Here is a 12,705-nt window from a genome sequence, read left to right as displayed (position 1 = left end):
CTAATGTTGTATAGGGTATCTATAAGCATATCTGACCCAATTATAAACCATATCTTGTACTATTTTCTCATTAAATCCCCATTTTGTCTGTATTTGTCGATAACCCTGCGAACCCATCCCGTTTAAACAAGTATCGGACCCCGTTGCCTTCTTCTCCGAGTAACGACAAAAGAACATCGTCGCCAATCTGCTCTTCTAGTGATTTTCTATGTTTGGTGACGAGAAGTTGAGTGCTAATGTGAGAATACTGCATGAGAGAGCGCATTTTCCTTCTTCTCTTGTTGGCAGCATTTTTTCTTTCGCCGGCTGATGGATGGCTGAGAAGTTTAGACGCCTTGATTAGCGAAGGCGGATCTGGGATTTCATCTGAATCGTCACTCTCCGTGGGGCTCTCGGAGTCAGACAACTTGTCCCCATTATCGCCAACATCCGCTATAATTGAAGCATGCTTTCCTCTCCCCCCGCACTCGCAGCCTAAAAGGTCATGTGTTTGACACTCGGCATCCTCATCGAGTCTAAACAAATCTCTCAATTCTTCCCTAGAAAAATGCGCCACGCTGTTTTTCTGATCCATCACGCTATCTGCCAGACCAAGTTTCGTAACTTGTCTTTGCCAGATCTTCTCCTCGAGTCCGCCTCTAAGTAACATTCGGTAGATGTGACAGTGTCTCTTTTGCCCGTCACGATGGATACGCGCCATGGCCTGGATGTCCGTCGCGGGATTCCAGTCCACATCAAAGAGCACCAGGCGGCTGGCGCCGGTGAGATTGAGCCCGATCCCCCCAGCTTTTGCAGAAAGGAGAAATGCGAAGCAGGATTTGGATGACGAGCGGTTAAAATCGTCAACAAGGAATTGACGTTTGCTGGCTGGGGTAGAACCATCGAGGCGTAGATATGGGAGGGATAGAGACGACAAAAGAGCGGCGAGAAGGTTGAGAGTTGATGTGTAGTTTGACACTAGCACAATCTTCTCCGACGTTGTGCTGTGCAGGTTGTGGAGCAGCTGGTCCAGAACTCTAATTTTGCCGCTCGATGCGGGTGAAAAATGTCGAAGCAGATTAGGTGGGAGGGTCGATATGAGAGAGCTGATTGTACAATTCGGGTTCTCATCCTTTAAGACTTTCAGAGTGAGCAAAGAAGGACTATTGCAGAGCTTCTTTAGAATCGTAATAAGCTGCAAAGCACTCTCCGAGTCTCCGAGTGCTGACTGGAATATCGGAGAGGCGATCACATGGCGGTATATATTCGCTTGGGCAGGAGTCGGATTGCAAAACAGGATATATTCAGTTTTGGGTGGGAGATGCTTAGAAAGGATATCTGCGGTCCGGCGCAAGATAAACTTGGACGTTAGACCTGCTAACTCCTCGCTTCTAGCCTCACCCTTTTCGATGTCCTTCTTGGACGCGCCTGGCTGCCTGGACTTCACAATAGGGCCTTCAAATTCTTTCATAAACATTTTGAAAGTGCCCAACAGACCGGGGTTGACAAAATCCACCATAGCGAAGAACTCACTCAAGTCGTTTTGAATCGGCGTTCCCGAAAGAATGATACGTCGAGCAGTATTAAGGGATTGAATCGCCTGGGCACTTTTATTCTGAACGGTCTTCAATCTGTGCCCTTCATCTGCGATGACGATATCAATCCCACGACCTTTGGCCAATTCCTCTTGCACAGTTCGTAATCTTTCATACCCGATGATCATAACATTATAACTCATTCCCATTGTAAAATCCGTAAGCCTCATGTGTTTTCCATCCGCAACAAACACGCCAAGTCGATCATTTCCTAACCATTTTCTGAATTCTTTTTGCCAATTCTTAATCAGCGTCACCGGGCATACGATGAGAGCCTTTTTAACCACTGGGGATGCCCCGTATATTGGATTTTGCTTCATTAGAGTCCACAGCAAAGCTATTGTCTGTAATGTTTTCCCAAGTCCCATTTCATCCGCAAGGATGGCCCCTTCACCGTTGAAAGGGCGCATTCCCATAACGCATTCGTAAAGAAGCTTGACACCCTCGCGCTGATGTTCGCGAAGATGTTTTCCCAGGAGAGGGTCAACGACGACATCAACGATCTGCTTACCCTTTGGAACTGATTCTGGGCGTTTCATCACGATTGCTCCCGGCTGGTTTGGGTCATGTCGTGGAGTGACTTCTTTGTTCGGTTTCGACGGCAGTACAGAGTCTTCTTTCAAGGGGTTTTTGAAACGACTATTCGTTGCAATACTTTTTGGTGCTGCAACATTAAGCACCTTTTTTACAGCTTCTTCGGCCTCACGTACTTCTGCCCTCCTCCCAATCACTGCCGGCTTAGTAGCATCTGGTTTTCGTACGGAACCAATGCGAGAGACACTAATCGGTGTCATTCGCGGTAGCTCTGGCTTCTTCAATAATACATCAGGCGACTCCCTATTTACGCCGAGGAATGGACGACCGGCGAGATATTCTTCCTTGGAAAGTATTGAGTCGACCTCAACATCCTTCCCGCCAATGGACAGCGCTGAGCCAGGTTTTAGGGGAGAATTGAACATGATCCGCCCCATGTCCTTTCCAGAAACATCTTGGAGATAGGCATAGCCACCTCGAAGGGACAAGATCCCGTCACCGTCCCATGTCCTATGCTTTTTGGCCGTAAATTTTCGCCTAGAGAGCAAGCGTGGTAAAACCACGCATTTGTCAGCAACGGTCGATGCACGCGTACACATAGATATAAGAGAAAATCGGAGTCTCATTCACCAAAGAACATTGTAGTAGCCCTCTACGCCGCCGTCGCCGCCGTCGCCGCTTGCCGTGTCATTCCGCCCAGTCTTATCGAGAAGCTTGGACGAGTTATTCGCCAAGATCAACGGTTTCCGATAGAGAGCCTGGCCACTTTTCACAACATGTACGGTCCCATTAGGCTTCACTCCTTCTTCAGTCGCTACATCGCTGGCGTGGTCGCCGATACGACGCCGTTTAGCGGAGGGCTGGGAAACCGAATCAGAGGTATCCTGCTGCGTTTGGGGAGCGGAGGGCGGCCTCCGGATGAGCGGAGGCTTAAAGGGCTTGAATGGCATCTTAACCGGGCATCATACTCCCGCTATCATCCCAGACGCGCCTTAACAACTGAAGGATGGAGGTTTGATACCACAGGGAGTTGGATCGGAACACGTGAGGTCGCGCCTGAGCCCGGTTCTTTTAATTGAAAACGCGGGGTCACATGATTAGTTAGCTAAATTGCTTTAACTACGGAGTAAGTACTCCCTAGTGAAGTCAAATTCAGATAAAGACAGCCAACATAAGCTCGGCTGCTTCCATGCGCAACATACTATTTTAATTTGTCTAACAAGATGTATAGGATTCAACTATTATTCAAAATATCCTCCAAAGATAGAAACACAGCTCCTAATGTCTTCTGCTTGGAGAAAAAAAGAGGAGAAAAAACAATAGCAAAGTCGTCACGCTAAAAAAAAAACCAAAACTTGAAGCCACCCAAGTCAATGCACCCATCATTTTATCATAAAGTCGTCGAAAGCTCTTCGCTTTATTCGTAGAGGTCTTTATCCCCCATGTCGTCTTCCAGTTCTGCAATAGCTTCATCTTCATCAATCATTTCCTCATCCTCGTCTTCGCTGCCAACGTGGTTCGGGAGCACCGTGATATGGCCTCCCTGCATCGCCACACGCGCGACTTCATCATCTTTGATAGCTCCTCTGAGTATCAACACCGCGAGTCGGTTCAAAATCTCTTTCTCAATGAGCCTGGACAGTGGGCGGGCACCGTACGCCGGAGAATAGCCAGCCTTTCCAAGATAGTCTTTGACCTCATCTGTACAAGAGATTTTGACGTTTCGATCGTTCTGCTCGAGCCTGCGCTGAATCTCGCCCAGTCTAATGTCCACAATTCTTCTAATTTCACGCTTGGATAGTCTATTGAAAATGATAATGCTGGAAATTCTGTTGAGGAATTCGGGTAAAAAGTAGTTGCGCAGAGCGCCCATGACAAGCTCTTTAGTGGTTGCATCGATGGTTCCATCGGCAGTGTTAGGTCGAGAAAGGTATTCAGCACCCAAATTGGACGTCATGACGACAATGCAATTGCTGGCGTCCACGATTCTCCCTTGGCCATCGGTGATACGTCCATCGTCCATCAACTGCAAGAGCACGGTAAGGACCTCTTTTGCAGCTTTCTCGACTTCGTCAAAAAGGAGAATAGAGAATGGACGACGTCTGAGAGCTTCAGTGAGTTGGCCCCCAGCGTCATGGCCCACGTATCCAGGGGGAGCCCCGATCATACGGCTGAGAGAATGACGCTCTTGATACTCCGACATATCAAATCGAATCATGGCCTTGGGGTCATCAAAGAGGAATTCAGCCAAGGCCTTCGTCAAAAGAGTTTTACCTGTTCCCGAGGGACCGCAGAACAGGAAGCTGGGGGGTTGATTTGGATTCGCGAGGCCCGAACGCTGCAGCCGAATCGCATTGCTGACCGATTGAACAGCTTCTTTTTGTCCAATAACGATCTTGCCTAGATGTGACTCCATATGGAGAAGCCGGTCCTTTTCCGATGTTTTCAACCTGGTAACCGGGATACCCGTCCATCGAGCAACAATCTCGTTTATCTGCTCTGGGCCAACTGCGTCGGCGAGGAGAGCCTCGCCCTCCGCCCCGGCCTGAGCAACCGCTTCGGCGTCTTGGCGGGCTCGAGCTGCTTCCAGCCGTTCGATGCGCTTTTCAACATCTGGAATGGCGTAATAAACCAAGTCTGAAGCCGTTTGCATGTCGCCGGATCGTGTGGCCTCTTCTGCTTTAACCTTGAGCTGATCGAGCTTCATCTTTGCGTCCTGAATATCGCGGCTACGTTGCTTCTCACGCTCATATTTCTCACGGAGCGGCCGTAATTCTTCGTTGACGTTGGCTGCCTCTTGCTTGGCGACCTCCAATCGTGTTTTCGAGGCGGCATCCTTTTCCCGTTCCAAAGCATGGATTTCAATTTGCAACTGGCGCAGTCGCCTTTCCATAGTGTCAATAGCTTCAGGTTGTGATTCTCGAGCAACGCGAACTGCGGCGGCTGCTTCGTCGATGAGATCGACGGCGGAGTCTGGAAGTCGCCTGGCAGTGAGGTAACGGGCAGCCAATGTCGCAGCAGAGACTATTGCTGCATCGAGGATGTTGACACCGTGGTGGACCTCGTATCTCTCCTTTAAGCCTCGAAGAATGGAGATGGTTTCGCTGACCGAGGGCTCTTTAACGAGAACCTGTTGGAAACGCCGCTCGAAAGCTTGGTCCTTTTCAATATACTTTCTGTATTCTCCAAGGGTGGTCGCACCGATGCAATGTAGCTGCCCACGTGCAAGCATTGGTTTGAGGAGGTTAGCAGCGTCCATGCCACCTCCTCCGCTGTTACCGGCTCCCATGAGAAGGTGCATTTCATCGACGAAGAGAACGATCGTCTCCTTTGACTCTTCAATTTCCTTCAGGACACCTTTCATGCGCTCTTCGAACTCGCCACGATACTTGGTGCCAGCGACGAGCGCACCCACATCCAGAGAAAGGAGCTTGCAATGAGCGAGGTTTGCAGGAACATCGGCGTTAACGATTCGTCGGGCCAAGCCTTCGACGATTGTGGTTTTACCTACACCAGGTTCACCGATGAGGACCGGGTTGTTTTTGGTTCGTCGACTCAATATTCTGATAACCCGTCTGATCTCTTCTTCTCGGCCGATGACGGGATCTACCTTTCCTTCTCTCGCCAGGGCTGTCATGTCGATGGTGAATTTCTTGAGGTATTCGCTGTCCACCTCGGAATCCGCAGTTTTGGAGTCCACTCTCTTTGTTCCACGGATCTGCTGGACGGCGGAATCGATCATCTTCACGTCGGGAACGTTCGAATCAGCCAAGGCCCGCTTGACGGTAGAGTCCCCGGCCAAAGCGATAATGAGGTGGTCGATGGCAACATAGCTATCCTTCTGTGTTTTGGCGAGTTCTTTGGCGGAGCGTATGACCTTGGCTAGGGCGGGAGAGATGGCCAATTGCGCGGGAGGGGGGTCCTGACTGGGTAACCGGACCAGGGCCCTTTGTAGGGAGCGATCGAGCTGCTGTGTATCGCCATGGGCTCTTTCGACGACCTGTTTGAAGAGGGGGATGGGCGCTGATTTGCCTCCATCTTCAGTCTCGGCGAGGATGGGATTCAGTAGGGCAACAGCCAGGTGTATGGGTGCGATCTCGGGGTGTGCAAACTGGTCAGCAAGCTCTCCAGCCTGCTGGATGGCCTCGTTGGCCCTGTCTGTGAATTGAGAAGTGTTCATTGTTGGGAATATCGGAGAGGGCCTAAGGGGTTCAAGCTAAGCTAGAAAAGAAACTCCTCTAAAGAAAGCGTTCTTGAAGGCCGTTCTCTTTCCAAAAAAAAAAAAAAAAAAAAGAAAAAGAAAAAGAAAAAGTATGTAACATGCAGTTATGAAACTCGTGTGATTTAGATGTACAAGGAGAAAAAGAAGAGAGAGAGAGAGAAGGGAGAGACAACCAAGGGACGACCGCAACAAAGGCCTGGTATAGCTCTTGATCCGAGCGTGGGGTTTCCCTGGCCTGCTGTGCTCGCCGCTTCACGCCAGTTCGAGGCGTTTCGGGAAAATCGCGGCGGCTTCCAGAATCAACGACGTAATCCCACGTGATACTGTGCTTTTGATTGGGCCACTGGCAGGCGGTCTCCACCAATCATACCACGTGGATCCCGCAACGGGCAGGAACTTCCTGCCAATTTTTATAACGTGCTTTGTTTTTGCCCCTTCGCGCGCCTGCCCAATTTTGGTTTGGGCTGCTGCTCTTGCCCTGCAAAGGGGGAAAGAAAAAAAAAAGAAAAATAAATAAACAAATAAATAAATAAACAAATAAAACATAAATATCTATACACACAAAAGAAGTGAGGCTCTGTTTGTCCAATTGCTCCTTCCCGGCTCGGGCAGACGATGAAACTCTTTCTGTAGCGGGAAAGAGGGGGAAAATCCCAGAAAATGCGAAAGAGCGTACAGGAAAGTGCAGCAGCGACGCGCCTTTCCCGGAACGCCAGCCGCCGACAAGCCTGCAGGTGTGGCACAGTCATTCAAGGACATAAAACTATGTACCGCTAAGCAACCAAGGCTCATGCCGTGAAGTGACAAAATGCAGGAGACCAGCCTCACTGGCGATTTGGCGCCTTGAAAGATCATCCACCTCGAGCCTCATGATCTCGAATGTCAGGGCCGAGCTGCGGAGAATTACATCAGTCACCGTTTTGCAAACGCATCCCGGCACTTATCCAGTTGAATGTTTTCCAACACCCAATGCAAGCCAGTAACTCTGTTGCGGCCAGCTCCCCCCAGAGTATGCATTATCAGAGAGAGAGAGAGATGTGGACTTCAATGTCCACACACGACTGTCCGTCGTCTGCTGGTCTCGTTCAGGCCGGTGTATGCGCTGAGATACGTTCATTCCGTGCATCTGTCGTTTCAACCGGGCCTCTTTCAAACGAGATCATACCTCCCATTCGCCTTATTGCCTACAGAGTACCTGGTTCCAAAGTCCATCAGCCCTTTTTTAACGCAGGGTACGTAGGGTACTCTGCCTAAGGGCGGAATCGCCCAACATTTCAAGGGTTCTCCTGGGAGTCTCGAAACATGGGATTTCCCCGGCCCAGTTGAACCCCAATGCCGAATGGCTGTTGCAGACAGTCGCAGTCGTTGAACGCTATAACTGAAGACGACCTGTCCAACTTGGTTAGGACGAATGGAAACTCACATACAGTATGCATAGGAATTCCGGCGGTCGTATTATCCACCCCCGTAGCACGGGCGTATCCGCCAACTAGTAGGGACTAATATGCAGTCTGGGACACCCGCCTCATAGATCTGTCCTACCATAGTCCGGGCTTGTCTTTTCTCTTTAAGCGCGTTGCTAATATCCCGTTGAGGTATCGCCTTTGGTGGGTATGTATGTATGTACGAGAAAAGACTCTATCATAATGCCTCAGTCTATCTACACCTGCCAGAAGGAGGCCTAATGGAAGAGCCATGATTTCGGGCCCCTTTTTCAGCGGGTTTACGGGCAATTAGCCAGAGTGGTTTAGTTCGGGCAAGGGTTTGCAAGTCCAGTTTGCAAGTCCAATTCATTGACATCTCTTCAGACCCCAATTTGAATGACCCAAGGAAGATGGAAATTTTTTTGCCCCGTGATGTGTTAGGCATCGGGTGCAAATATTCCCACAAAATCTGGCGAAGAGGCCTATCGAGCCATGTCGAGTAGGGGTGAAGTGGATGTAGCTAGATACATATGTAGCCGTTTTCTGTGAGAACCTGAACTATTGGATAAAGCGATCATTGGTGAATGTATTTTGATCTCACAAACGGTAGTGGAATCCCTCGCTCTCTTTCTCATCCTCTGTGACTTGGTTGTTCCACTGGGAGCCAGCCTGTAGCGCGACAACCAACACACGGCTTGGTGACTCCAGGAGATAGTGTCGAGGCACAGCGTAAAGTTCGCTCAACTGTGGATAATTGTAGGACGTGCCCTAGCTGCGTCTACAGTGAAGTGCATACGTCGAGACGCGGAACGCTACGACTTCAAGAATGTGATAACTCCCTAGCTTTTCGCCTCACGGCCGAGGTGATGCGTACTCCGTACTTGCATACGAAGAATAACCTTGGGCGGGTGGAAAAAAAAAGGGCTCATGATTTAAGTTACCACGGCTGGGTCAAATCTTCGCCCTGTGGGAGAGAAGGTTCCAATACCTTCCGAAGCCGCCGGAGACTACTCCCTATTAGCTGTTGGGTTTTGGCGTTGACAGGTGATCTGTCGCACGAAAGCAGCATTGACTAATATTCTCGCAGCTCGTTGACAAATAGCAGGCGAAGGAGATCCCGTTGCTCGGGACGGATCAGGTTTCCTTTTCCTGAACACCTGCAGACACACCTTTTCGCCTGGAACTGTCAGCGTTGGTGCGGAGGCTGCGGAGGCTGCTGAGCAGGGCATCCGTTCCGAGGCTGGCCAGTTTTGGAGGGTGAAGAACAGGGACGGTCTCCATTTAAGGCCTGCTGCGACTGGGCGCGGTGGGAACTGGGCTTGCCCGCCATAAAGTCAAAGTTGTGGGCGGCCAGCAGGGATCCAAGCGGCCGTGGAACCTCCCAAGGGAACACGCTCCACACTGATAGGGCGAAGATGCTCAGGGCAGAGGTACAGGACGGATTCTATCCGTGGAGACGCTGGCTTTTCGTTCTCCCGCCTCGGAGGAAAATATCGACGTCATCTGCTGAGATTTCACTCTCCCCGCTCCTTGGAAAAGGGCCAGGCTGAATATCAGGTCGGCCTCTTAAATATATATTTATGCTCGCACTGAAGCCTCGAGTCTCGACATTCGACCCTCAGAGTTTTGGGTCTTGTCGTCATTTACCTTCACCTGCAGCTGGATTTGACAGTCTCTGCTGAATCTCACCACCTGGGGGGACTGCGACTCCTAAGCAGTGACTACCTGCATAACATACCTCAGCTTCTTCACAGGCCCTGCCTCCGACCTCAAAAAGAACAGCTGCATTTATAGAAGCACAGCTCTCTACAAACCATACCTTCTTGCCAACATAGATTTTCCCCTCTGTTCTTTTTGATATCGAATATTTTTAAAATCTATATATCACAATATACACAACAGCAACAATGGCTAAAAAACCGATCTTCGTGGCTACGCACCCCCGAGCCTGCTCCACGGCATTCGAAAGGGTGAGCCGGAGACCCCTCCATCGAATGACTCTGGCATATCGTTACATCTAGGACAAGGATTGACTCCCACGTTAGGTTTTCATGACCCGCCGTGATACGCTGAGGTGCGTGCACGAGCCTTTTGGGGATGCATTCTATTATGGCCCAGAAAGGCTAGGCAGAAGATATGAGGATGACGAGGAGGCTAGAATTGCTACTGGGTTTAGCAATTCGACCTATAAGACAATCTTTGAGCGTTTAGATAGAGAAGCATCTGAGGTCTGACCCATTTCCCTGTCATTGAGAAATTGCGGTTCGCCTTTGCTTCTTTTCCAACCCCCTTCTTCTACTCGTACTGTTCGAGGCCTTGCTGTCCCGTGCATTTGTTTCTTTGGCACCAGTGACACCATTTTCGAAATGATCCTTTCGTTTCGGGCGATCAAGTCGAGGATGAGCGTATACGGTTGACCCTGTCGTTCCGAAGACCACCCTTCTTACCACGTCGTTTCCCCTAGTTTAACCCATGAACCATCGTGTTCCGCATTTTAATACCGTTGAGGTGCCGTATACTTACCGTGAAGCAGGGTCCTCGTCCTTTCATCAAGGACATGGTTTACTATCTTTTCCCGGAAGATGGCAAACCTGCCAGCATCGCTCCATCCTTGCAGCAGGTCAAACGGGGCATTGGAACCGAGGGTGCCAACGGCGTCAACGGCGCCCACTCAAGCAATGGCGTCAGTTCTAACGGGTTCACCCATGAGCCTGGCAACCCAACTGTTGTTCCCAAGGAGCTTCTTTCAAAGTTCCATTTTGCATTCTTGATCCGTGATCCACACTACAGCATCCCGTCATACTACAGATGCACCATCCCGCCTTTGGATAAAGTCACTGGTTTCTACGAATTCTACGAATCCGAAGCTGGATATGAAGAAGTTCGCAGGTTCTTCGATTATCTTCGAGCTGTTCAAATGATTGGGCCCCACCTCGCCAGTGGTAAGAATGCCGCAAACGGCTCCGCCGTGACGAACGGCAATCACGGTGCTAGCGGTTCAAATGCCCACGAAGGAGTTGAAATCTGTGTTGTTGATGCGGATGACCTCCTCGATAACCCAGCCGGTGTCATCGAGAGATTCTGCATCAGCGTTGGAGAAGAATTCACGCCTGATATGCTCAACTGGGAGAGCAAGGAGGACCAAGCCACTGCTAAAGAAGCGTTTGAGAAGTGGCCTGGGTTCCACGAGGATGCCATGCATTCTACGTCCTTGAAGCCTAGACTCCATGTAAGCGAGGCCCTTGTCTAAACCACTATCGTGGGTAAAGAATTCTAACGTTTCTCGAATAAGAAGAAGAAGCTAAAAACCGAAGAGGAGTTCGACTGTGAATGGCGCGACAAGTATGGTGAGAAGGGAGCGAAGATTATCAGATCGGCCGTTAATCGCTCGATGTCGGATTACTTGTACATGAAGCAGTTTGCTATGAAGGTTTGACGCCTCATAGGGCTGCTTTGGGTTTTAATCAGATTCCGGGTTTTGCTTCTATCTTTTCGGGCTTCGATCGTCGCTAACGAACTTGGGTGGGTTGGGAACAAGGACTGGATATGACGTTGAATTTGATATACGGATTTCACAGAACAAACAAGTAATACATGTCACACCTAATAGGTTGGCCAAAGGCTCGCTCCTTTTGAACTTGGGAGTTATACACAGTCTTATGCAACGCTCCTTACATTGTGTATTGTTAGAAATCTTGACTTCGTAATGCGTCTGATGCCTTTCTACCATGTGGCCAATTCCCTTCCACGCATGCAAACGCCGGGCCTTCGTGGCCGCATACTGTAAGCCTATATTTGTCTCACAGGCCTCAACGTCCAACTCCAGCCAACGTTTTATCTTTTTATTAAGTCTCCAAGTTAATACTCCTGCCAAACCGCGCGTACAGAGCGACTTTCAACTGCTGCAACTCATCTCGTAATTCACCCAGCTGTCCTTCTATCTTTGAAACTTCCTCGTCGATCTGTTCGGAGGAGGCTGTGAGTAAAGCCTGAGCTTCTGGGAGGGGCAGGGAGATGAAAGAGTCACCGATTTTGTAGCTGGGCAAAGAATGTTAGGTTGCGGAGTTCTTCAAATGGATGGTGGATGAAGGAGCTATCCTTACGGGACCGGTTCGTCTTCGTCGGCGAGATCGAGTTCGGCGGATATTTCTTCAAGGTCTTCCTTGTCTTTCTGGAGTTTACGGGTAGTGTTATTAAGGGTGTCTTTGGCAATGGGAGTGCTAACGGTGAAAGGGCTTTGCACCTGTTTTGTTTTGAGTTGCTCCTGTAATGCCGTCTCTCGTTGGTGTAGTCTGCTAAAACGATTTATTTTCTCTTGGTCTTCGCGCCGGACTTCGGTCTCTTCGCCGTGGCTGGCTTCCTCGTCCTCTTTCGAGAGCTGCGGAGTGAGACGGTCAGCGGAACGAGGGCTGGATGAGGGGGGTATACGGGTACTTGTAGAGGACGAACTGACCATGCGCCTTGAGAGCATCATTGTGTCTGTGTGAGGGGATATAACGTCTACCTATCTTTTACTCAGTGCTAAGCATTCAGACGCTGTGAGGATTTGCCATTTGGAGCTCTGTTATAGGCTATCGGAAGGCAGCTCGCCCGAGCTAGAAGGACGCCGCGCTGGGAATACATACAAACGAGTTTAACTACTGTGTCTGGGTTTGCCTGTCTTTGCCCGTCCGTTAATCCACCAGCCCGGTTGATTAATTCGTTGTGACTAAGAGGCCGAGCTCTCACACGTTTTCTGTTCTTTTCCTTTTTTTTTTTTTTTTTTTCCCCGCCCTTCTCAGCCAAAACTGCTCGTCCCGCCGGCCGTCTGGCCTGGGGATGACGGGAGTGATCACCGCATCGCCCTAGTGGCTTGGCATCGAAGTGACGACGGCTGGTAACCATCATCATCGCGTGTCCAGCAATTCCCAGGCACGGCGGATCTCAATTCAAGCACTTCTCGCAGTTGGTG

General features: G+C 49.9%; 6 protein-coding genes across 8 annotated transcripts; 2 read left to right on the top strand and 4 right to left on the bottom strand.

Annotated features, from left to right (window-relative positions):
- Nucleotides 1-70: 70 nt before the first annotated feature.
- CIMG_03224 (dsDNA-dependent ATPase) lies at nt 71-3,112 on the bottom strand (the record flags this gene model as incomplete). The annotated part of the gene is made up of 2 exons (XM_001243782.2): nt 2,739-3,112; nt 71-2,645 (listed from the first exon to the last, which is right to left on the bottom strand). The coding sequence occupies exons 1-2, from the start codon at nt 3,056-3,058 to the stop codon at nt 71-73; spliced, it is 2,895 nt and encodes a 964-aa protein (XP_001243783.1). The 5' UTR covers nt 3,059-3,112.
- A 93-nt stretch (nt 3,113-3,205) lies between these two features.
- On the bottom strand, nt 3,206-6,292 carry CIMG_03223 (hsp98-like protein). Its single transcript, XM_001243781.2, has one exon. The coding sequence runs from the start codon at nt 6,286-6,288 to the stop codon at nt 3,526-3,528; it is 2,763 nt and encodes a 920-aa protein (XP_001243782.1). The 5' UTR covers nt 6,289-6,292; the 3' UTR covers nt 3,206-3,525.
- Nucleotides 6,293-6,582: 290 nt separating this feature from the next.
- CIMG_11076 (uncharacterized protein) lies at nt 6,583-7,089 on the bottom strand (the record flags this gene model as incomplete). The annotated part of the gene is made up of 2 exons (XM_012358226.1): nt 6,583-6,808; nt 7,007-7,089. The coding sequence occupies 2 exons, from the start codon at nt 7,087-7,089 to the stop codon at nt 6,583-6,585; spliced, it is 309 nt and encodes a 102-aa protein (XP_012213649.1).
- Nucleotides 7,090-7,377: 288 nt separating this feature from the next.
- On the top strand, nt 7,378-9,264 carry CIMG_13689 (uncharacterized protein; the record flags this gene model as incomplete). Its single annotated transcript, XM_004446265.1, has 8 exons — nt 7,378-7,562; nt 7,683-7,758; nt 7,926-7,945; nt 8,068-8,092; nt 8,196-8,253; nt 8,430-8,798; nt 8,857-9,011; nt 9,163-9,264. The coding sequence occupies 8 exons, from the start codon at nt 7,378-7,380 to the stop codon at nt 9,262-9,264; spliced, it is 990 nt and encodes a 329-aa protein (XP_004446322.1).
- Nucleotides 9,265-9,306: 42 nt separating this feature from the next.
- Nucleotides 9,307-11,480, top strand: CIMG_03222. 3 transcript variants are annotated; one of them, XM_004446263.1, is made up of 4 exons: nt 9,307-9,724; nt 9,800-9,982; nt 10,288-10,983; nt 11,047-11,480. In XM_004446263.1, exons 1-4 carry the CDS (start codon nt 9,662-9,664, stop codon nt 11,188-11,190), a joined length of 1,086 nt encoding a protein of 361 aa, XP_004446320.1. In that variant the 5' UTR covers nt 9,307-9,661; the 3' UTR covers nt 11,191-11,480. The 3 variants fall into 3 exon arrangements, with proteins under 3 accessions (XP_004446320.1, XP_004446319.1, XP_004446321.1); XM_004446262.1 differs by having other exon boundaries at nt 11,050-11,444; XM_004446264.1 differs by having other exon boundaries at nt 10,288-11,360.
- CIMG_03221 (prefoldin subunit 4) lies at nt 11,288-12,501 on the bottom strand. Its single transcript, XM_001243779.2, has 5 exons — nt 12,380-12,501; nt 12,208-12,262; nt 11,998-12,132; nt 11,858-11,925; nt 11,288-11,792 (listed from the first exon to the last, which is right to left on the bottom strand). Exons 2-5 carry the CDS (start codon nt 12,226-12,228, stop codon nt 11,600-11,602), a joined length of 417 nt encoding a protein of 138 aa, XP_001243780.2. The 5' UTR covers nt 12,229-12,262; nt 12,380-12,501; the 3' UTR covers nt 11,288-11,599.
- Between the last annotated feature and the right edge of the window lie 204 nt (nt 12,502-12,705).

Source organism: Coccidioides immitis, assembly GCF_000149335.2.
Source record: "Coccidioides immitis RS genomic scaffold supercont3.6, whole genome shotgun sequence".
NCBI lineage: Eukaryota > Fungi > Ascomycota > Eurotiomycetes > Onygenales > Onygenaceae > Coccidioides > Coccidioides immitis.
The sequence above is the reverse complement of the archived record's forward strand: the minus strand, read 5'-3'. Positions and strand labels throughout refer to the sequence as shown.

Coding starts and splice junctions, on each gene's coding strand:
- CIMG_03223 (XM_001243781.2), bottom strand. CDS start 6,288: ATGAACACTTCTCAATTCACAGACAGGGCCAACGAGGCCATCCAGCAG.
- CIMG_03222 (XM_004446263.1), top strand. CDS start 9,662: ATGGCTAAAAAACCGATCTTCGTGGCTACGCACCCCCGAGCCTGCTCC. Junction 9,725..9,799: donor GCTCCACGGCATTCGAAAGG/GTGAGCCGGAGA, acceptor CTCCCACGTTAG/GTTTTCATGACCCGCCGTGA. Junction 9,983..10,287: donor TAGATAGAGAAGCATCTGAG/GTCTGACCCATT, acceptor ACCGTGAAGCAG/GGTCCTCGTCCTTTCATCAA.
- CIMG_03221 (XM_001243779.2), bottom strand. CDS start 12,228: ATGATGCTCTCAAGGCGCATG. Junction 11,926..11,997: donor AGCAACTCAAAACAAAACAG/GTGCAAAGCCCT, acceptor CGTAAACTCCAG/AAAGACAAGGAAGACCTTGA. Junction 11,793..11,857: donor GACGAAGACGAACCGGTCCC/GTAAGGATAGCT, acceptor TTCTTTGCCCAG/CTACAAAATCGGTGACTCTT.